Raw genomic sequence first — 23,030 nt, 5'->3', positions numbered from 1 at the left:
GCCAGGCTTCCGGCAGGGACTGAGCTGCAATGAAAGAAGCTGTTAGTGAGGAGGGGGAACCAAAGCCTCTTGTGGAAGGAAAGGCCGAGCAGATTGGGCTCAGGTAAACCTCGTCATGAGACTCATATTAGCAAGGAGCTTAGGGGAATCGGAGGTAAAGCTGACGACAAGAGTCAGTTCACCTGCCTTTACTGAAAACTGGGAATTTTCATTGTGGAGCGAGTCTGTCAGGGAATCTGCAAAATCTACCTGGCTTGAGTTTGGGAAGGAGAGAAATTTCCCCGCTGCCGAAAGGGCTGTGAATATTCTGTGGGGTTGCTGAGCTCACCGGAGGCTAGACTCACCGTGTTCTTGCTAGGTTACTAGGTGAAGGGTGTGTGTGAGGAGAGAGAATCTCTCGGGGATCGGCTGCTGGAGACGTATTGATTTTAGGAGGGGAGGATTGCTGGTTAGTACCTCTGGCTGGGCTGGCCTACTAAAGGGCTTGCAGCAGATGGTTAGGAAGCAAGGAATATTTGTGTGTCTCTGTCTGTGCATGTGTGTAATTCCCAGCAGTCTGAGAGCAGAGCACATCCACCGAATCATGACTGGACTACTCGGATTCTGCATTTAGTAGCCTAGCTGGCTCCCTGTTCTGGCGGCTTGTCCTTAGGAGATGCAACAACATCTGATAAGTTAGAGGCTTTGTTCTCTGCTGTACGTGGGGTCAATTCCAGATGTGGTTCCCCCGATGATACGTTTGGGGGGGCAAGGGGAGAAAATCGCCACTACTGACAAGGTTGCATGAAATGGAAACTCATCTCGGTGGCTGTAGGTTGGTGTATTTGCCTTTCCCCCCCTGTAGACCTTGGTTCAGCTCCTATCTCTGGATATGATGGGAAATGTATTTGGCCATGGCAACATCTCCCTTTGTTCACATCACAAAATTCAGCCCAGCTAGCAATCTCTGATCAAGAGAAGCCCGGGGTTAGAAAAGCAGGGGCTGGATCTGTTGTGTGTGCGCAACAGCAGGGACTGCAGGTCGGGACTGAGGGGGCTCGTATGGTTCTTTTGCTGCTTTGTGCCAAGTACAAGCCAATGGGACTAGCCGCTTTCTTAAGTACCACTTTCACCTGCTGACCTTTCCAACCTGAGGCTGCCAATGGAGCTGCACTGCTAATGAGAAGGACTCAGAATGGCTTGGTGTCTGGGAAGTGAGCTCAGCTCCTCCGGGAGGGTTGTTATAGCAGGGAATGGAGAGCGCACCTGGGAGTGAGAGGATCTCCAGCAAGCTGCAAAATGCGCTCAGGACCCCGAAGTTGTTCCCTCCTAGGCACAGTCAGAAATCAGACTTGCCTCCCAGGCAAGTTTTCCCCATGACCACTCGCGGCAGCATGAGGGAGGTGACAAACTAGGTTTGACTCAGAAAGGAAAACGGTGGCTGTAGATTCTTTCTGTTGAACTTCTCCATCTGATTTTTAACCAGCAGCCAGGTCAGATGTGAACTAATGGCCTCCAGCATTGGAATAACATACCTAGGGGCGTGGTGGAGTCTCCTTGCTTGTAGTCAGATGCTACTGTAATACAAAGAGCACTGTTTGGCTGTAAACATGCTCCTGCTGGGTTGGAAACCCAAACACAGCTGCACAGACATAGAGGCTATTGCAGGAGAAACTGGCCAGTTTAGCTTCCCGCTCCTGAGATAAGTGAAGTGCAGGAAAAGGAAACAAACTGCATGGGTGGTGAAAAGCTGACTGGGTTTCGAAAAGCCTTTCGCGTTTGCTGATTTAAAGCCCCGATAGTAACCCATGGAGGGAATTAGATATCTTCATTATGACTGTTTTTAACCTGACAGTGTCCCTTTAAAGTGCTAGCTGGAGACTGAGCCAGGCATAATGTGCCAATGGCCCTTCGTGACTGTGCCAATGTATTCTGTGGCTGCCTGCGTTTAGCAAGGTAACTGCAATGCAGCTGCTGTGACTGGAATGGGAGAGGCCCAGGGGCCCTGTGCACCTTTCAGTGCAATGCAGACAAGCTCCTGTGCTTGCAGTCCTCCTGGCGCTGCAGGGGTTAAGGTCAGCTTGGCTGTGCACAGAATACTGAGGCAGGCTGCCAGAGCAACATATGAGCGGCCCCTCCCCCACTTTCCTGTTGCTACCCGAGGAGTAGCTGCAGGCACTGGAAAGGGTTAATATCGCACTCAGTGTGAAACTTGGTCTTCAAGCCTCCTTGGGGCAGGACCCTGTGGAGAAGCCCTGCGCAGCATCAGGCTTTATCCTCCCCCCCCCCCCCCGGGAGGTATGGGCCTTCTTTCCCCTGTTTCCAGGCTCAGGGCCGAGCCAGTTTATCCTGCAAACACTTCCTGTGCATCCTGGAAAAGCCAGAGAGTTGCTGGTCCCTGAGTGTGAAGAGCCCAACTCACCTCTCAGGTCCCAGGGGAGTTGATCTGGCAGACGCAGCTTGTACACGGCAAGTCCCGCCTGAAACCCCTGACTCCTGGGGGGTTAGAGAGGCCTGTGTAACTTTACTGCTGCTCTAGTTTTGCACTTAGCACTTTGCATCCAAGACGTTCAAGTCACTTCACTTAAATAGGTCGGATCCCCATTTCCCTGCTGGTGAAGCTCTGAGGTTAACCACTGCAAAAGTGACTCTGCAGTCTAGCTGGGGATAGTGCCCAGGAGTCCCCTGCTCTGGCGAGTAAGCAGGCTGTCTCCCTACAGCCATTGTGCAGGTGGTTTAGTCACTGGGCACTGAACGCCTGAGTGTCCTTCATTTGTTACCGATAGTTCTGCTTTCCAGCCGCGCTGGGCCCCTCTTCTGCTGTATGTGTGGAGGAGCTGGAGAGATGAAGATTTCTTCTGACAGACGTTGGGGGAACAATCTGCATCATGTGGTGTCTAGTGCTGCCCACATGCTTGTGAGCGAGCATCGTGCCTCTGCAGAGGTCCTGCCAAGTGCAATCTGGGGCACCACGGGCAGTGGTGGTAGGTGAAGCAGGCCTGCCCTGCAAGCATGGCTCTCTTTGGTGACACAGGCCCCTGCTGTTCAGGCAGCGGGTCAGGGGTGGAGGGGCTGGTGGAGACGCTGGAATGGGGTTTCAGACTGGGCTTGCTGCATGTGGGGCTGGTTTGAACATCATGTGTTGCTCCCTGCACCGCTGCTGCCAATTCTCACCTGTCCCATTTGCAGAGACCAGCCCACAGTATCCCTAACCCTCTCCTGGGAGAGACTCGTCGTTCTCATCCAGGATGGATCTACAGTGTGCATATAGCTTGGCAAGCATGGCAAGTACCACTTGAGCACACAGGGTACGTCTGGGCTGGACTGCATCATGCCTCGCTGGCACATTGGAATGGTCCCTTGGCTTCAGCGGCACGCGTGTAGATGATAGTCACACCACAGGTCCGGGGGGGGTAGCAGTATAGAAAGGGTTAACCTACCTCTGTGCTCTCTTGCACCTACCCTAGGCAAAGCCTCTCTTGTCAGTTACTGGAAATTTCCAATCCCTTCCGCCAGGGCCGTCTGTGCAGGGCTGGCGATGTCTGTAGCACTGCCATGGATGTGATGCCGACACAGCATATGCCCCAAGGAGCTTACAGCCTGGGGGACAGAGATGGCCGGGACTGTTTCAATGGAACATCCCACCCTTCTCAGTGGCTGGAGGGATGGGGGCTGATTAGGGCCTGCTTATCTCTACAAGAGATGTGGATAAGTAGAGAGTAGGGGGCCTGGCAAGGCTGCCTTTGCCGGTGTGTTTAATCCTTTCTGCCTTAGGCTGAAGTACAGCTGGAGCTAGCTAAAGTCCCCTTGTCCTCTCTCTCTACCCTGAGCCGCTGGCATTCAGCATGTGAGCACCCCCTGCCAGCTGGGGTCGGAGTGTCTTTCTGGAGAGGCTGTGGGCAGGCGCTAATTCTCTTTGGGAGCAGCCGCGTCCAGCTTTGCCTGGCTGGAGACCTCCGAGCTCATGCATATAAGATCCAGTGAATAAAAGTTCCCAGCTGACAAGTTGTGCGTGTGTGTGCAAGCAAAGTCCATGCTGCTTCAGCGTCTCAGTTTGCAAAGCTTGGTCCCTCACCCCCTCGGCCTTTGTATCTCCTCGCCTGACCTTATTGGATCCACTCCCCATTGAGCAGGGGAAGGGCTGCAGACGAGTTCCTGGCTTTGGTCCTGGTTAGGCTGCCCCTCCCCCTCTGCCCATGCTGTGGGAATGCTGGCCAAGAGGCCTGATGAATAGAATGGAGAATACTAGGGGCAAGCAGTGGAGGCTGGATCTGGAGGTGGTGCGTGTGGGCGAGGGCTCTGCTTGCCATGTGGGTGCAGGGTGAGTCTCTCTGGGAAGCTCCTAAGGCTATGAAATGTGTAGGAAGAGGAAGATCGGCTCTGGTGGAAACTGCTCCCTTCCAAATGTGGATTCTGCCCATTGGGAAGCACAAGGCCAGCCGTCCTGAACTCTAGCCCACTGATCTGAGGTGGTGGTTATGGCTGCAAAATACAGCGAGGCTTTACATAGCCACACGTTTAAGGAGTTTGCTATAGAGCCACCCAGTGGGGATGTTGAATTCACTGCTGGTTCTCATACTCGTATGCGTGTGTGTGTGTGTGGGGGGTGCGTGTTCTGTTCTACACCTGCTGTTGCTTTCTGATTAAGATCAAGTGAGACTCTCCTCATATCTACTCTGCTCAGTCTAGGGCACTATCTCCTATCCCACCCCCACTTTCCCCAAATGGACACACTAATCTAACAGATCATTTCATCTCTGATTCTGAAGTGGAAAATATCCTAGATTCAAATTTTGCTGCATGTCCATTTTTAGCCCTGTCTCTTCCAGGCTGGCTTTCCCTGCCAGCCAAGCAGTCTGTTGTTAATTACCTGGCTGCTCTAACTTCTCCCAGCTGAGGGGCTGCATTAACTAACCAGAAGCCTGAGGGCGGTGCCTGATCTGCATAAAATTGAGCAGATTGCTGGGGCCTCATCTTTGGTGTGCTGGAGCAGCTCCAGCTCCCAGCATGCAATGTCCCACATAGCTCTGAGCAGCCTCTGGTCAAGATGAAGCACGGTATGCCAGGGCCTAGAGTATGCAGGCGGCACCCCTTCATTAAACAGGAGGGAGACCACAGGACATACGCTGCATTTGGGCTATGAGGCAGTGCATTGGTCCCTGTCCCACTCCTAGACCAGTCCAGACCTTTGCAATGCCTCCTTGCCAGCAGGTGGTAAAGGAAAAAGCTGGGTGCTGCTCCCTGTCAATTCTCCCCATTAAGGGGGCGGCTATGAATGGAAAGAGAGATGCCATTGGAAGTGTGTGGGGGCACAGATCCCTGGGGGTGCTTGTGGAAAGATGGACAGAGCGGCTGGAGCTTTGCATTTTTATAATTCTCCCAGAATTGCTCAAGATGCTAACGGCGCTGGGAACATTTGAACAAACGGATTCTGCAGATGGCTGGGTTACTCCTTTCTTGTGTGGACCAAATGCTAATGGCAGGACTGGGTGTGGTCTTTGTGCATCTCTCTGCCCCAGCCCACCGTGCTAGGGATTTGAAAAATGCTGTGTTTCCATCTCGGAAGGGATCAGGGCCAACTCAGAAGTGGTTTTCTGCAGGGTGTGTAAAAGTTTTTAGTTTTCAAAATATACGGTGGCTGGGTGGCTAGGAACTCATTCACTCTGGATGAACCGTTGTGCTGCTTTGCATGCCGAATGGCCAAGGAAGGGAAAACATACCTCTAATAAATCCCATGTTTGTCTGTTTTATGGTTGCAATACCACTGTGCACTGATAGTGCCCCTTTTATCTGAGGAGGTCAAATTACTTTGCAAACATTTAAGCCCCACAGAGCCCCTGAGAGGTACACCTCAACTCCTTCCTGTTTCTCCGTTGGGGCAACCCAGGCACAGGAGGAGGTTAAGTGACTCACTCAAGGTTGCTCAGTGAGTCAGTGGCACAGCCGGCAATAGAGTCCCGGATTGCTGCCTACCAGTCTGCATTCTAATCACTAGACAACTTTCTACCCTACGCCGCATTGTGTGGGGTGAAGCTAGGCTCTGATCTAGGCTGCACCAGGAGAAAGCAGAGGGGTGGGAGTGGTAATTCCTATGAAGGCAGAGGAGATACGTCAGCATAAATCCAAAGGTAACTGAGATCTGAATGGGTCTGATTCAGAGCTCATTGAAGTCATTCTCAATAGACTTTGGACCAGACCCAGTGCGTGTGCATGATATGAAATTTGTAACAATGATTCCACTAGCTGGGGAACATTGGAGAAATCTTTGAGAATATGTTTTTAATTAGTGCGGGGGAAGAGGAAAGAGTTAAGCTTAGTTGAGGTGCAGACAGTTGCATATACAGTACAAGCTTCTACTGGCAGAACTACAAGCCTTTTCTTTCATTATTGCTGCAAGGCTTTAAGATTCTTCCCATGAAGGCAAACCTAAAAAATACCTAATGTCTTCTGTAATCTACTATCTTGTCCACTGCACTTGTGGGGGTTCCTTCCTATAATTTCCCCCTTCTACCTTTGCTAATCATCAGAGGGGTGGGTGAGTTTGACTAAAGTGCTGGTTTCTTCTTGGTTCATTTCCCATCACAGACCACAGAAAGTGAATCACAGTAGAGAGAGACCCATTAAGTCCCATTTCTCCCATTCTTTGGGGGGCCAGTTCAGGATAGTTCTTTATTCATCAATTTTTTTACCAAGCCTAGTTTTCAAAGTGCTGCTCATCCTTGAAATGTGACTCTAAAGCTGTTGTGGTGGTTGTGGGACTCTTTGTTCCTTATCTGGCTGACTCCAGATCAGTTTCCCTCTGTTTGAGTAGAGGGATGGTTTTTCGAAGTGCCAGCTCTGTAAACATGCCTGGGACTCCAGGCGTCAACCTGGGCTCCTGCTGACTTGTGTATCGTCCCCACCAAGGAACGTGCTGCAATGAGAACACAGATAATGACCGATTCTGTTGACGATGCCCGAGCCAAAATAGAATCCAGCTTGCGCAATTGTAGCTGTACCGGCTCTGCAAGGCTCAAAGCAGCAAAGTGAGCTCTAATGGCACTGAATGCACGTGGGACACAGAGCCGTTGCACCTTGCTGATCATAACTGCACTTCACATGTTCCAAGCAGTGGGGCTTCCATCAACTCTTAGGGGAGTCTGTTCTGTGTTGGGCTGGACCTTGCCCGCTTTTCTATCACTTTATGCCCCTTTGAGGCACTATAGTATCCAAGCCCTAGATTAGGGACTTTTCCTTGGTATTCAACATAAATTCCTCCTCACCCCTTTAATCCTGATTCCATCCCAGCACTCTTGGTTCTACCCCTTTGTGCCACCCTAAATTATTTTTATAGCTGCATCTCTGAAGTCACAAACACAGGATTCGGACACATCTGCAGGATGCAGTGGGAGGAGGAGTGCAGCAGGCTGGAGAAGTGAATGGCCCGTCTCCATATCTTTATTAGAAAGCAAGTGGGGGACAGGCATTTATGGGGCAAGTCAATGGTGTTTTGATGAAAGGGTCTTTTGAAGTGTGTGTGTGTGTTGGCTGCAGCCAGGCGGGCAGACAGTCCATTCTAATCTAGTTCATGGAGCAGCTGTGACCAAGGTCTAAAACAATCAGGGCTTCATGGCCACTTTAAAGGTGAAACAGTTAGCAAATTTCCTTTCCAGTGCGGGATAAAAGGGGTTTGACTGAGTCTGGCAGTTGTGGCTGCTGTGTCAGCTTTGCTTCTGATGGCAGGTTTCCTGCTGCGCTTGTATGGGGGGAGTGTCTGTCTCTCTCTCAAATAAATACAAACTATTCCCCGGCAGCCCCCTCTGTATGTTCCCTCCTCCGCGTTCCTGTTGCATTGCTGCTGTTTGAGTCATCCTGCAGGGTTGTTCTCTGTCGCAGGAAGTTCTTCCCTGTTTACTTTTCTGTCCAGGCAGAATAATGGAATGTATTTTTAGGCCTATTTGCGTTGCTCTCTGAGTTGGCATTAACATGCGGCCTGGGCTTGGGGTGTAGTTTTTTAATGCAGTCCATTTCAGGCCTGGGCTTGGCTCCAAGGCATCTGCCTGGAGGTTTCCGAAGTCCTGTATCCATGGTGGCCATATTTGCGGAACAGGATTAGCTTCCTGTAGGCAAACGAATTGCTAGGTCTCCAGTGGGAGTGGAGTTTCCAGTTGGAACCCAGGGGATAGGTTCCTAGAGGTTAGGGTAGTGGCCGCCTGGGGCATTTAACACTAGCCATCATTGCTGTGTTAAGGTGCAGGACTGGGAGTCAGAAGTCCTGGGTTCTGCTCCTAACTTTGTCACAGATTTCCTCTGTAGGCTCTTTGATGAGACACTTTGAGCTCAGCCCTACAAGGTCCAGGTGATGGAGTGGTTAAAATGCTGGCACCTTTCTACACTAGCACTCCCACTGGTGGAGCAGCACTGCTGGTAGTAATGATAAAATGCTTTTGGTAGGGGAGTTTAGCATAGAGAAGCAGGCTGTGGCTATTCTGGGAAGAGGGTCTGTTGCGTGGTATGCACACCCCATCCTCCTTTGGGGCATGGCGGGATTGTGATACCACTCTGGTTATAGTCTTCCTGACAGTCTTTAGGCTGAAAGAGGCATGGCCTAGAGGCTGGAGTCAATATGGCGGCACTTGAGGTCAGGGCAGTGCTGCCCAATGGCCAGTACCCGGGGGGCCACCACCAGGGGGACAGCAACCTGGGTAGGGGGGTCTGGGCTCACTCGACTCCACTGGGCCTTGACCCGGGGCCCTGACAGTGGCGGAGCGGTCCGCCACTCGCTCACCCTCCCTGGGTTACTTCCCACCGTGCTTGCAGAAGCCACAGTTCATGGGGCATCGGGGTCTCCGGGCTCCTCAGCGTGGGTGATTCCCTGGGGCTCCATTGGCCACAGACCTCCAGTCCCACTCTCAGGATCTCCGGCTCCCGCAGGCAAGGGCTGTGACGGCTCTTCAGCTGGAGCCTCCACCAAAGATCCTTCTCCTCCATTGGTCAGCCTAGAGTGAACTGGGCTGCTCCCTTTTATACTGAGGCAGCAATTGGAGCATGCCCAGCACGGTCTGAGGGGTGGGACTTCTGCCGCCCATAGTGTGGGGTTAACCCTCTCTTGTCCAGTGCCTGATATGCACACCCTGTCACAGAGCCCATGGCAACATTCAAGTCATTGCCTTTCTCAAAATGGGCTGTAGCCACCAGAGAGAAAACTAATGTGAAGGGGACCCCCCTCTCCCTTCTATGATCCCCCAACCTGTTCTAGCACGTGTCTAAGTGGTAGAAACAAAATTGGATTGGCCAGCTGTCTCTGTGCTCTAATATAGAGCCTTCCACTTCATTCAATCACTACTTAGTCTGATCCTCTGTTTAATTTGATCCAAACCTTAGGAACCCAAATCATTTTTGTCTTTAAAAAATAATAATAATAAAACTTCCTCTGTTTCTTTTAGTCACTGTTGATTGCTTTAGGCAGGTATTATTTGATAATGCAATCACCAGCTATAGGAAGCTGCCCTTTAATAACAGAGGCAAAGTTCTGCATGAGAGAGACGCTACTGCCTAAGGAGGATCCAGGATGAAAAACGTGGAGTTACCACCAAAAGCTCTGTGGAGCTGTTTTTCTGTGTGTCCAGATACCCCGAGTGACTCAAGAGACCTTTCAGTGTCTTCCAGTACTGATCTCCACACCAGTATGACTGGTGACATATTCCTAAAATATGTGACTAACTGGAAGTATACCAAAGAAAACAACTTAGTGTTCTGCTCCCTCTAAAGAATCTCCTAGAGCAGCGTTTTGTGTAGGAATTGCACTAGGAAGACCAGGATTCCCTGTATGTGGTGGTCTCTGTCTTGATTCCCTCCTCTCCTCATAGTCTGTTGTCATGGTTTGGTCAGTCTAATTTACATTGTAATCTCCTTGTGACAGAGACCTAGGTATTTACATATCTGTCCTTGCATGGCTATGATCATGTAAATAATACAATAACTTGGGTAGTGTTCATGTGCATCGCTGCCCCCTCTGGATGGCATCAGAACTGCTCAGTTGTCCACAGAACCTTTATTGCTAACACATTTACCCATCTCCTGTACCTCAAGTGGAAGGGTCCTGGACTTTTGGGAGGAAGATCTTCCTTTTCTCCCTGGTGTTGCCAAATGGGAAGCGCTGAGCAGCGAGAATGTGAAGTGTGGCAACCCGTATGACATGCTTGGTGGTCGTGGGTTTGTTACAGTGGTATTCTTACTAACAGAATGTGTGTTGTTCAAACTTTGCAATTGAATTGTGAGCTCTCCTGTGTGCTCTGCGAACTGCACCTTGCTGCTCGCAGGGATGAGATCAGCCACTTAGTTCAGTCACAGTGATAGAGGAACGGTCTTGATTCAAATAAGAGGAAGGCAGGCACTGTGTGGGACTTGCTCCTCTTTGTAAAGTCCCATTAGAGTAGTGGGATCCTGTGTGTCTGACAGCTAGGGAATGGGGAGTTGAAGGACCATTTCCTCAGGGGAGAAGAAGGGTGAAGATTTAGACTCTCGTTCCTCTGCTGAAAGCACCTGGTGGTGTCTTCAGAACCAGGCAAAGCAGCAGCCTGGCTTGGGAAGGTGATCTGGGCTTGCTGTGTGTGTGGCGGGGGGAATTGGCATTATGGAAGGAACGTGTATCATGCTTCCCCCTTACTGAAGAGCTACTAATAGGCCTTACCACCTGGAGGGAGCCACTGGTAGAGGAAGGATGGCCTTGTGGACAAGCCACTGGACTGGGAGTCAGGAGACCAGGTTTCTATTCCTCCCTGGGTCACTGATTCACTATGTGTCCTTGGGCAAGTCACTTCCCCTCTCTGGGCCTCAGTTTCTCCATCAGGAATTTGATGATCAGTGCTTAATTTGTAATGAAAGCCGTGCCAGGGTTCAAGCAATTTTTTTACTTTCATAACTGACACGGCCAGCCCAGAGGTGCCGGGGCTCAGCCCTGGCACAAATTAAGCACTGGTGGTGGTGATATTCCCTGGCCTCTCAGAAGGGGTGAGACATTAATTAATATTTGTAAAGGGCTCATATACTTTGATGAGATGAAACAATGCATGACATAAATAGGGCTTTGTCTACACTGGCGCTTTGTCGGTAAAACTTTTGTCGTTCGGGGGGGGAGAGTGAATGTAAAGTACCGGTGTGACCAGTGCTTTGCTGGCCGACAAACAGCAGCTACGCTGCACGTGGCTGTGGCTGCACAGCCATGTTGTTAAAAGCCTCGTAGTGTAGCCATAGCCTAGTTCTCACCTGGCTACATGACACTGCCCTCAGTGTGTGGGGGTGGAGGTGTCAGTGGAGAGGCACTGCCCCAGAGTTGTCTGGGCTGTCTGTTGCTGAGAGGGGTGCCTGTTTCTAGGGGGTCGGAAGCCTTCCCTTGAAGGCACCCATTCCAGGAGGAAATTGCGGCACTTCCCCCTGCCCCTGGTCTCCAGGCTTGTCCATGTGGCCTGGAGGCACAGTTCAGGCCCCATATTACCCTTATATGGCGTCCTATGCAGTTCAATGTGCAGATCTTTCAGACAAGTCCTTAAAAATCAGCATGCTGTCTCTGCCTCGGGGGTGGGTGTTCAAGGTTGCCTGGCATTTCTCGGTAAGGCCGGCTGTACACTTAAACTTAGGCTGACCTAGCTACGGCGCTCTGGGAGTTAAAAATCCACCCTCCTGAGTGCTGTAGCTGTAGACAGGGTAGATGCAGCTAGGTCCATGGAAGAATGCTTCTGTTGACCTAGCTACCGTGGCTTGGGGAGGTGGCTTCCTTCCATCACTGTAGTCTGTCTCTACACTATGCGGTTATAGTGCTGCTATAGCACCTGTAGTGTAGATGTGGCCTACGAGTTGGTGTTTTAGCTATGGGAGCTTGGGCCAGAGTTTCCCTATCCTTGTTGCCTGGCTACTGTGCTCCACCCCAGAAGCGGTTACATTTCAGAGGTGGGGGAAGTGATTTGTGAATATACCATTTGCTAAGTGCTTTGGGTTCCTTTATGGTGATCAGATGTGATCCGAGAAATGTGAGATTGTTATAATTAGTACTATTGCCGGGGCTGGTGGCTCTTGGAATCAGTTAACTCAGCACCCAAGAAGCTTTGCAGTTAAACACGTGCATTGATCTCTTCCTGCTGCTTCTACGCAGCCATGTTAGTCTGCACAATGTGTATATACAGCCGCACAAACATTCCTCTAGGCTAGTACCTTGCAGAGCCCTGGGTGTGAAGGGAGGAGGGGTTAGGACCTCAAACGCTGCCTGCGAAACAAACAGCAAGGGCAACTTGAACCTGGCACCCGCTCAGCTGGAGAGAGCTCCGTGGGCTGCTTAGAATTGCACTTACCATCCGGAGCAGGAGCCAAGGCCTTGCTTGAGTTACCCGGTGCGCCAGAAAGGAGCTGGCAGGGCTGCTGCTGTGATGGTGCTGCTAAGGGCAATCTGTCAAGGGCCCTAGTGTGGTTCCATCAGTGCTGTGTTACCCTACGTGGTCCTGGTGGTGCTTTCACTGTGGGCTCTTGGGGGAGGGGAAAGCGGGGGTGAGTGTGATTCCATGCTGCTGGCGAGAAGAGAGGCTGAAAAGGCCTCTGCAGAGACTGAACGTGTGGGCAGTGCCTGCTCTGAAACCTCCCCACCCCCTCACCTGGAGCTCTGCCAGCCCTGCTCTCTGCCTTGCAAATGCTGAATTGTTGTCAAGGGATGCTGAGGTAGGTCTCGGGGTGGGGCTAACACTGGCACCAGTGAAGTCAACGTCGCAGTAACCCCCTCGCTGTGCAAAACCTCCCTCTTCCCTCAAAACTGGTGGGAAATCAAGAGCACCAGTGCTCCATTGGCTGGTGCTTTCAGGCACCTGGCCCTGACCTTGCAGTGGAGGGAGCTGTTGTGGAAGTGTACGGCCCAGCAGCAGGCCTGAAGAAAGGGAGGGAGCTGGCTTTGGAGCTCCACATTGGAACCTGTCCGGGAGCAGAGCATGGATGATTGGCTTGGCTGAAGACCTGGAGCTGAAGTCCTGGTGTGTTTGGTTTCTCCTCAGTGACACTGGCCATGTGCCCTGTCCAGAGGGGCAGTGCAATGCAGCCCCTCTCCGAGTGCACAGAGAGATGGGTTGGAGGAGGTCTGAGGGCTGGTTGGAGGACAAGGAGAGAGGCTGTTGATATCATTAGGCTGGTTGGAGTGGGCTTCTCCTGCCGGTGGTAATTGGAGCTCCCCAGGAGGGGGAAGGGGCACTGTCACATGTTAGCTGTGCAGGTTGAATGAGGGACTCTCTAGTCCTTTTGTACAGTGACCCCATCCCCAGGGGGCCTCAGAATCCTTTGCTCTGGTTTCCTTGGCACCTTGAAGGAGGCATCATGGGAATCTGCTGAGTGTTGTGAGAACCAGGCTGGTGTGTCAAGGAAATCTGCTATTAAGTGGCTGAGAAAACCTGACTCCCAGAATATGGGAGCCAGGGAGTGGGAGGTGGCAGGATCACGCCCCTGGATGACTGGTGGGAGCTGGGAGGGAAGTTGTGCCCCCAACTGAGAATGAAATGACTCCGGGGGGAGGAGGAGTGGGAGTCTTTGTGTTGCTGGTTTCCTGCCTCTGTCCCGGTAATTGCTGGGTTCACCATGCAAGGTTGGACTGCTGTCCCATTAGATTCTGTCTCCGCACATCCCCTGCTGGCTGCGACCTGATGGCCTAGAGCAAGGTGAATTCCTGTTCTTGCTGGATGTGTGGTCAGTGGTGTTGTGGTGGAACATAGCAGTCTGACAATCCTCCTTCCTGGGGCAATATTTCATGCCTATGCTACTCCCTGCTGGAAATCCTAGGCATCCCCACCGTCTGTGCCAGGGTTATCTCTGATCCAGGGGTCTCAGATTGGGGGTGTCTCTTCTTGTCCTGTTATAGTCTTTCAAACTTCTTATCTGGGGGTGGGTCTGGAGGAACAGAAGATTTAACACCAGGCTGGGCAGCTGGACATCCCTGGGATATTGGATGGTTGGGGCAAACAAATCCCAGGGGCTGATCATACTTTGCACCTACAGCTCCTTTCATCAAAGGATCTCAAGGTACTTTATAAGTGTTAATCCTCCCCGTGCAGTGGGTCAGTATCTTTACCCCAGTTCTATAGATGACTGAGAAACTGGAACACAGAGAGGGGAAGTGCCTCCCCGAAGGCCATGTAGCAAGTCAGTGGCGAAGGCCCCCAGAGCCCTTACTCCCAATCCCTCTGTTCTAACTCCAGCCATGTAGCAAGTCAGTGGCGAAGGCCCCCAGAGCCCTTACTCCCAATCCCCCTGCTCTAACTCCAGCCAGGGTGTTCGTTTGGCACCATTTATTTCTCCCTTCATTTGTGAAAGTCTTTCTCTCTCTCTCTGTCTCTCTGTCTTTATAAAAGTAACATCTCTTTAATGACCAGCCATTCAGCACATTAAACTCCAATTAGGTAACTGGTGAAATGCAATGAAAGCTTTGTAGGCTGCCTTGCACTGCATGCCCAGGGCGGGGGAAGAAGGGCCCAGAGGCGCTCACGTGGCGTTTTCCAGCCTCTCTGTTCAGGAGGGGACTGCTTTTGCAGCGTGGTGGGTGTGAAATGCACAGCTCTCACAGTGTGGGGCTGGATGCGAGGCCACTGGTGGGTTGTTTTCCTGTATGGGAAAGGGACTGCTGGATTGCCATCTTGGGCAATGGAAATCCCCTGTATAACTCCAGCAAGGGCAGGTCTCCCTCGGGAACTCCCCCTGCCACCGAGCCTTCATCTTGCTCTCTGGGTGTAGGCCCATGGCCCATTTAGCCGTTGGCTTCTCTGCTGAGATTGCTAGGAAGGGGGCTGGTTTGGTGTTGGTTAGGAGGGTGGGTTTTGTGAGGTACTCCTGTCTCCTAGGCCTCAGGAAGACTCACCAGCTTGTTTCATGGGGGACTTCTTCAGATGGTAGCAGCCTTGTCAGCATTGACTAAGCTGGATTTGAACTGGGGGCTTTGAGGGGACTCTACTGACTGGTGCCTGTGCCATCCCTTCCCCCGGCCGTGCAGCTAGTTTAGATGATAAGTGAGCAGCTGGCTGTTCAGAGGAACCATGTGTGGTTTCCCCATGGCTCCTGGGCGGTGAACAAACTGCCACAAGGACCAGATTTTAAAACCCACAGTGAATTGGGGCGGAGCTGCCAGGGGCCGAGGCGCATGTAGCTTTGTGTCGTGGTGGGAGGTGTTAGGCCCCAGTGAGTGCTCCTGTGCACTGTCACTGGCTGTGCATGTGGCCGGCATGAAGGGCACGTGTTGGCTACGCCCCATGGAGGCACTTGTGTCTGTGAGCCATTCGAGGGTGAACCGTGAGCGTGCTGCCCGCCATGTGTGTGTCGAGACACTGCACGCTCACTATGGGAGCATTTACACTCTGTCCCCTCTGCTGCGGGCTGGCCTGTGGCTTCAGGTCCTGTTGGAGAGCCAGGCTGATTCTCTGGACTAGTGATGCTGAGGCTGAGTGCTCATCCACCCTGGGAAGTGAGTGCTTGACAGCACCCAAGAGCAACCTTCCCATGCCTGCTAGGGAGTGTCAGAGTATTGACAGGCTCTGTAGGGAGCTGCGTTCTGCCCTGGCATGGTGGGAGAGATGGTGGCTGTGATGTGGGCCAGCAAGTGTCAGGGTGGGGAAGCAAAGTAGCCGTGAATGCCCGGAGGCTCGCTGGGGTGGTTTTAGGCTGCGTTGTGCTAATCAGCTCTTGGCACGTCTCCCTTCAGACAGGAAGCTATGGTCGCTGTGCCCCTGTTCACTGTGCTGCTGGGGCAGGGGACGAGGTGGAAGGTGGGCGAATGTGGCTTTCTATGATGCGCCCCCCCCCCAATTGCATGTGGTTGTTGAATGAGGGGAGTAACGTTCTGGAGTAGATGGATGGAAGGGGCGCTGCATCTCCTATGCATGACGCTGGAAGCCCGCTAAGCCCCCAGAGGGCTGTGAGAACCAAAGCCCCAGAAATGGAGAGTGGCTGGCAGGGGGCAAGAGGGTGGGCGATGAGCCCCAAAGGCTTAATGTTATAACTTGAGCTGCAGGAGGGCTTGCCTAACCCTGTTCTTGTCTTTCCCTCTAGGGCTGACCAGGCTGCCAGTGTCCACGATGCCCTGAATGTGGAGCCTAGCAGAAGCAGAGGAGACCTTGGCCCTGTAATACCCCCTCCCCTTTCCCCACCCCTCTATTTTGGGTTGGCTTCTATTTATTTTGTTGCTGGGTTTGTGCACGGCCCTGGTCGGATGTGACACTGCTGCAATGTGGCTCCTTCGGCTCAAGCATCACTTGTCCGTTAACATCTGGACCCTGCTGCTTCTGGGGAGCGCCTGGCTACCACTGGCAGAGGGCACCCCCAAATCCCCCTTTAGGACTTTCTCGGTCACAGACTGGAGCTTGACACACCTGGTGGTCCACAACAAAACTGGGGAGGTCTACGTGGGCGCTGTCAACCGGATCTACAAGCTCTCCAACAACCTGACGCTGTTGCGTGCCCATGTGACTGGGCCGGTGGATGATAACGAGAAGTGCTATCCGCCCCCCAGCGTTCAGTCCTGCCCCCATGGGCTGGTCACCACCAACAATGTCAACAAGTTGCTGCTGGTGGACTACTCAGGGAACCGGCTGATCGCCTGTGGTAGTGCCTCCCAGGGCATCTGCCAGTTCCTACGCTTGGACGACCTCTTCAAGCTGGGGGAACCCCACCACCGCAAGGAGCACTACCTCTCCAGTGTCAACGAGTCAGGCACCATGTCGGGTGTCATCATTGAGGTGCTTAACGGACAAAACAAGCTGTTCATTGGGACGCCGATTGATGGGAAGTCCGAGTACTTCCCCACCCTCTCCAGCCGCAAGCTGATGACCAACGAGGAGAATGCGGAGATGTTTGGCTTCGTCTACCAGGACGAGTTTGTCTCCTCCCAACTCAAGATCCCCTCAGACACGCTATCCAAGTTCCCCACGTTTGACATTTACTACATCTATAGCTTCAGCAGCGAGCAGTTCGTCTACTACCTGACCTTGCAGCTGGACACCCAGCTCACCTCGCCTGACTCCACAGGGGAGCAGTTCTTCACCTCCAAAATTGTCCGCCTCTGTGTGGACGACCCCAAGTTCTACTCCTACGTGGAGTTCCCCATCGGCTGCGTGCGGGATGGCGTCGAGTACCGCCTGATACAGGACGCGTACCTCAGCAAGCCCGGCAAGGTGCTTGCCAAGCAGCTGGGCATCTCGGAGCAGGAAGACATCCTCTTCACTGTTTTCTCCCAGGGCCAGAAGAACAGGGTCAAGCCACCCAAGGAGTCCGTCCTCTGCCTCTTCACTCTGAAAAAGATAAAAGACAAAATCAAGGAGCGCATCCAGTCTTGTTACCGAGGGGAGGGAAAGCTGTCACTGCCCTGGCTATTGAACAAGGAATTGGGTTGCATCAACTCGGTAAGTGCCTGCTTAGCTCTAGCTGAGGGGGAGTTCTTTCCGGCCCTGTGGATCCACTCCCCTCACGGTCGCCTGGCTGGGCTGCTTGTCTGTTGTGAGAACTATTGCCAGCGGGGCTGGGGTGGGAGCGCAGGCTGACGCAGGGTATCTAGTGGTATCCCATGCTGAGTATGGAGTACAAGGTCATGACTCTGGTGCGGGATGGTCACTGGGTTTTGGTTTAAACGGGTATTTACCAGTGACGGCTGGCCTGAAAAAAATAGCCCCATACTGAGTTAGAATCCCAGCACATTTGTGGATCCAACCCTGTGTAGTAAATGCTGCTCCCAATGGTGATACAGTGGGCGTCAGCTCTGCCCCAGTTTTACCTAGTGTAATGCTCGGCAGAGGGCTGGGAGGGCAAAAACAGCACCAGAAAGTGCCCAAAGCACCCAGAAGCTTTTTGATGTTAGTGGTTTGGTACCCACCAGATCCTTAGGTAGGAGAGTGCCTGGGGACCTCTTTCTCCTCCTTGTTCCATGCTGGCTCTGGCAGTTCAGGCCTCCTGCTGGGACGGTTGTACCAGCGCTCACAGTGATGCACCATCCAGAGCCTGGGGCCCTGCTAGCAATGCTGAACCTTCCCCAGTTTTGTGGCGAGTGTAAGAGACACCCTAGGGCCCAAGCAGCAGGATGGTGGGAGGTGATACCCTGCAGTGCAATTCCTGGCTGCATACAGTACATGGAACAGCTGACTCCGCTGCAACATGTGATGGGGGGCTGGGAAGGCAGGGATGGAGCTGGGTAGGTGCAAACAATAACTATTCCCCTCTTTGTCTTTTGCAGTATTGACAGATTTGATTCCCTCTTGGGGGGGGGGGGGGATGTGGGGGGCAGGGGCAGCTAATCTCCCTGCAGATCGGACTAATAACATGCTTCAGAGCGCTAACCTTGGCGACGGTGGATTAAAGGGAGCGCAGCCTGCCCTCGTCAGGTGCAGGTGGCTCCTTTCCCGCTGGTCGATGCCAGCGCTCAGAGTGGAGATGGCTGCGGCTCAGCCTGAGAGCCCCGTGCAAATGGCATCCGTGGCTTTTGGGATGGTCAGAGAGAACCTCCAAAGCAGCTGTGTGTGACTGAGAACACAGGGGTGGGTGGGGGTGGAGAAGGTAGAGTCAGAGGGCGGCCGGCAGCCTCGCGGGCTTGCACAGCTTCATTCAGTGTTCGGCGCAGAGGCTCCTAGCTGCCCGCTCCCTGGCCCTTGTTCGTTCTAAGTGCACCTGTTGCACGCCCCGTAGCATGAGTTGGTGGGAAGGGAGTGTGAGAGTGTCTGATCCCTTAATTGCTTCCCTCAGGCCCCCTTTAGAACAGTGGTCACTCCGGTCAGCACCTTCACAACCAAGCCAGGGCAGCTGGATTCAAACACGCTCTGCTCCTGCTGGAAAATGATCATTCCTGTGAGCTGCTGGCTCTGTGCCGGGGGCTGGGTCAAACAGCCAGACCCTGGGCCCTCGCTACAGGGCAGCCCTGCCTTTGGCAGACTCCAGAGAAATGATCTGCCTCTGACATGTGACGCCCTCTCCTCTCTGTGATCTTGCAATACCTGGCGCATGCTTGGCCCATTCAGCCTCTGTCAAGCTGCTCTGTGTCCTCCTATCCTTGCGCTCTGTTCTCATCCTCCCCCACCATGGTATAGGACTATCCCTGAAGGAAGGCTTTCCATGCTGGCTGCTCCTTACCTGGTCAGACCTATTCCACTGACTGATGGAGGCCTGGAAAATCTTCCTGCTCCGTCTCTTTTTAGCTCTTGGCAGCTCATTCATTCCTGAGTGTGCTCGTAGGAGCTGCTGAGAGTGGGAGCAGGTCCGCTCCTGTCTAGATCCCGTGGTGACAATTCCCTAGTTGTTGCCTGGACAGTTCCCAGAATTTGTCGGGGGGTAGAGCTTCTTCCAGAGTGGTTCAGGGCCTGGGGAGCTGGGCTCTTCCAGTTGGGCACCCTTGACTGCCTCTGTCCTCGGGTCAGCATGCAATGAGGCAGCATAAAGAGGGTAGGTCCACGTGCAACAAAAACACCTCGGATTCTCGTTCCCCTGCAAGCCGGGCTGCCAGGCCATGGGAGGTGCCAGGAGCATTGGGAGTGGGGGACTCCACCACTTTCTTTCAGGGCACATGGATGGGGAATGGCAGAGCGTGGGCAGCAGCATGTCCTAGGTGTGAGTGAGGCACTGTGAATGCGTCTGATGTTGAAGGCAGTTAGTAGCAAACCATTGCCCCTGGGGATGTGGGAGCATGCCAGGGCTGTAATCCCTGGGTTGCTTTTTTCCAATCTAGGGAAAGTCTCTTGCCTGTCCCAAGGGAAGCATTTCCCACTGGCCGTTGCTAGCACACGAACGTGGCTGCCGGTTTATTGCCCTGTTTTGCTGCATGAAGTCTGTGGCAAGGGGGTGCTGAGCCTGCTTGGTTTATGAACTATTGCCGGCTTCTCTTCCAGATATTATAAAATATAAATGGTCACAGGGAGGCTATTTCAGCTACTCGGGATGATGGGAGTGTAATATATCCAGGCATCTCTAAACTGGCATGGCCTGGGCAGCCTCTCGCAGCGTAGGCTAAAGGCTGCCGGCCAGATCCTCAACAGGGGTAAATCAGCTGAGCTCCATTGAAATCAATTTAGCTACACCAATTTACCCCAGCTGAGGATCTGGCCCAGCCATAAACGGGTGTATGACTTCACCGGGCTATACACCTGCTTACACCAAGGCTGAATTTAGTCCCTTGTCAATGCTAGCCTGGTGCAATGGTTTAATGCTCTAGCCTCTCTCTTTTGAGGCCTGGGCTTCCAGACTTTGCTAGATCACCATGAAATGACTGTTTTCAAGCTAGTCCAGGGTGGGTATTGATCAAATAACACAAACTGGCATGGTTGGCTTTCCCTGATCAAGGGAACTCAGCTCCAGAATAAGCAGGGGCACCTGCAGGTTAGGACAGTGGGGCACTGGCAGAGTGGTGGTGTGGCCCAACCTGGAATATCCGGGGGGCTGCAGGCCAGCACTGAGGGGGGTTGACAGAGCCTGGCTTGTGGATAGCAGAGGGGCTGTAAAGCTGTGTGAGGGGAGCTTGCTCTGCTGTTCTGTGCTCTGGCCAGCAGAGCCTGTGCCCTGAGTTCTCCTAGAGCAGCCCCTGTGTACCCTTTGTGCTGGAGTCTGTGGGATTTGTCTCTTCAAAGCCATTGTGCTGTGCTCAGAAAGCCAGTAGATAGGGCCTGGTGGTGCCCGTCTCCCAACGAGCTTCACTGTGAGCTACTTATTGCTGGCATGTCAGGGGATTAAGGAGTTCAAAAGGCGCCTCTAAATAGTCCCTCAGCCCCCTAAGTCCCACTCTGTGGAGCGTGGCCATCAGAGCCCCTTGCATTCCCCCTTCAAGGGGGAGCCAGCCATAGGACAGCTGTCCCTGCTGAACGGCCTTTCTGATTGGCTCTTGGGGCACTGGGGAGTGCAGCAGGAGCAATGCCCGAGTGAGGGTCTCCCCTTGGCTTAGTGCCCAGAAGGAGTAACACAGGGGAAGTCTTTTTTTTGGCCCGTGCTGTTTCTCAGGTGCCCTCTTGCAGGTCAGTCACCACGGGGATGTGGGGCTGTCCTGTGGGAGCCATGTGCCTTAACCGCATCCAACCTGGAATGCATTGGCATCCTTGTGGAATTGTCCCAGGCAGCCCCTCCTTTGTCCTGTCCCGAGCTCGGAGGGAGACAGCTAACAGCTGCCTGACAAAGTAAAGGGTTTGCTGTCAAGAGCACTGGGCTCACAAATCTGATTTTGGCTTCAAACTAATTCAATTCTGGTGGAAAATGATGAAATCGTTACACTGCTGCCTGCTGGGTCACACGACTGCTGACTCCGGGAACGGAGCTGCCTGCCTCCCTCTCTTGCTCTGTCTCTCGCTCCCCCGTTCCCTCTCTCTTTGCTGTCCTTGGCCCGAACAGCTGTCTTGGGGACCCAGCTGTGCCTCGGTGCAGCTCTTCTGTTCCCTTTGGGCTTTTCCTAAGCAAGGCGCTGAACAAGAGAGAGAGAAGTGTAAGGAAGGGAATGTCACCTTGTCCCTGAGCTGGTGGTGTGTGTGTTGGGAGGGTGGTTGTGCCAGTCAGCCAAAGGGGTTGATGATGCTGTAGCCAGGTCTCCTGCTGGATTGGCACAGGTTGGCCGATTCGATATATGAAATGAGCTGTGCAGAGGGATGTTCTGAGCATCAAGGACTTCAGCCTGGGTAGGGGGGCTGTGTGCAAAGCTAGATCTTTAGCATTATTCTGAATCCAGATGGGCTATTCCCCCGGAGCTCCCTGATCTCTCCTGGGCAGTGTTAGTGGGCTCCGGGGTGCTTAGTGGCCCCTCAGGGAGCCTAAGCAAAGTGTGCTGTGCAGATGAGCATTCAAAGTGCAGCTGCCCTTGGCCTCCTCGTTGGTAGCTGCAGCAGAACAAGCAAGGGGCGAATGGGACATGGAAGCTGAGCTCCCCTCTCTCTGCTGCTAGAGGGCCCTGTCCTGTGCCAGTGTAGGGGGAGGCAGGGCAGCATGGGTGTTTGTGGCTGTTCTACTCTGCAGATTCCTGTGCTGAAACATCTCTCTGAAACATTAAGAAGATGGTTATTAGTGGATCCCTTGTGTCTCTTTCTCCCAACCTCTCCCCTTTCACTCCTTTTCTTGCCTTGGCACAAAGCGAGAGGGAAGGAGCAAAGAATAAACAATCCGGAACGCAGCCGTTTGCTCACAAAAGTAACAAGCACACAAGAAAACCAGTCTGGCTGGAAATGGAACCACAGAATCAGTTCTGGCCAGTTGTTCTTCCCCCAACTTCCCTGGCTTCTTCGCATCCTTGCCAGGATCCAGCTTGGCTTTGGCTGGCTGGCTCAGGGCAAATTCCTGGTCCTTGGGGAATTGAGATCTGATGGCAAGGCTGCCCCCATGTGTGGCCTTTGTGCCCTGGCTGGGAACAGGATTAATTCCCCCCACTTTTAGGAGAACACAACAAAGATTGGAAGCAGCCACTCCCCTGCCTGGGGCTCTGATCACACCACGTCTCCCAGGCTGAGCAGAGATGGGCTGAGTCCGGGCTTGAATGGGAGAGCTCTAGGGAGAACTCAGGGTGCTTTGGGAAGTGGTAGTTAGCAGTGCATTGAGTAGTGCTTGTCTCTGTGAGCCAGCACTGAGCCACTCTCCCAGCCTTGTGCAGGAGAGTGCTGCGTTACTGAAGGTACCTGAGATGCGGCACCGAGGTCTTGATTTGTGGGCTCTTTAATGGCACTTTATGGAAGAGCAGAGTTGTGAACATTGCTGTCCTGGCCAAAGTCCAGCTCAGGTAATAACTGCATTCCTAAATCCCACTGCAGGTTCAATTAGATGTGGTATTCTTCACTTCCTGTCCTAAATGGTTATGCTGCTGTGTGCTGTTAAACAGTTCTCTTGTTCCACCCCTGCAAGTGGCTGCATTTCTGCAGGAGTTGAATGATCCCTGTGCATATGGCTCATAAATCAGTTTGCAGAATGCGTTGGAAGCTTCCAGGATGAAACACCTATCCATTATCCTAGTCAGTACTGGGGGACAGAAGGGGGGCATCAGTTCAGTTAAACAGCCCCCTTCATGGGAGGTGTGGAAAGAATATAAGTTACCAGGTACAGGAAACCTTGATGGTTTC

At 52.9% G+C, this 23,030-nt stretch overlaps 1 protein-coding gene across 5 annotated transcripts in view; it reads left to right on the top strand.

Annotated features, from left to right (window-relative positions):
* PLXNA1 (plexin A1) overlaps positions 1 to 23,030 on the top strand; it is a 284,683-nt gene that overhangs the window by 22,155 nt on the left and 239,498 nt on the right. For all 5 annotated transcript variants that reach the window (XM_042849837.2, XM_005288414.5, XM_005288413.5 and 2 more), the window contains exon 2: positions 16,024 to 17,372. In XM_042849837.2, coding sequence (XP_042705771.2) covers positions 16,200 to 17,372 — 1,173 coding nt within the window. In that variant the 5' untranslated portion in view covers positions 16,024 to 16,199. The remainder of the gene's footprint in view (positions 1 to 16,023; positions 17,373 to 23,030) is intronic.

This window comes from Chrysemys picta, chromosome 7 (genome assembly GCF_011386835.1).
Source record: "Chrysemys picta bellii isolate R12L10 chromosome 7, ASM1138683v2, whole genome shotgun sequence".
NCBI lineage: Eukaryota > Metazoa > Chordata > Testudines > Emydidae > Chrysemys > Chrysemys picta.
Note: the sequence above shows the minus strand (reverse complement) of the source record. Positions and strands in the feature narration are given on the sequence as shown.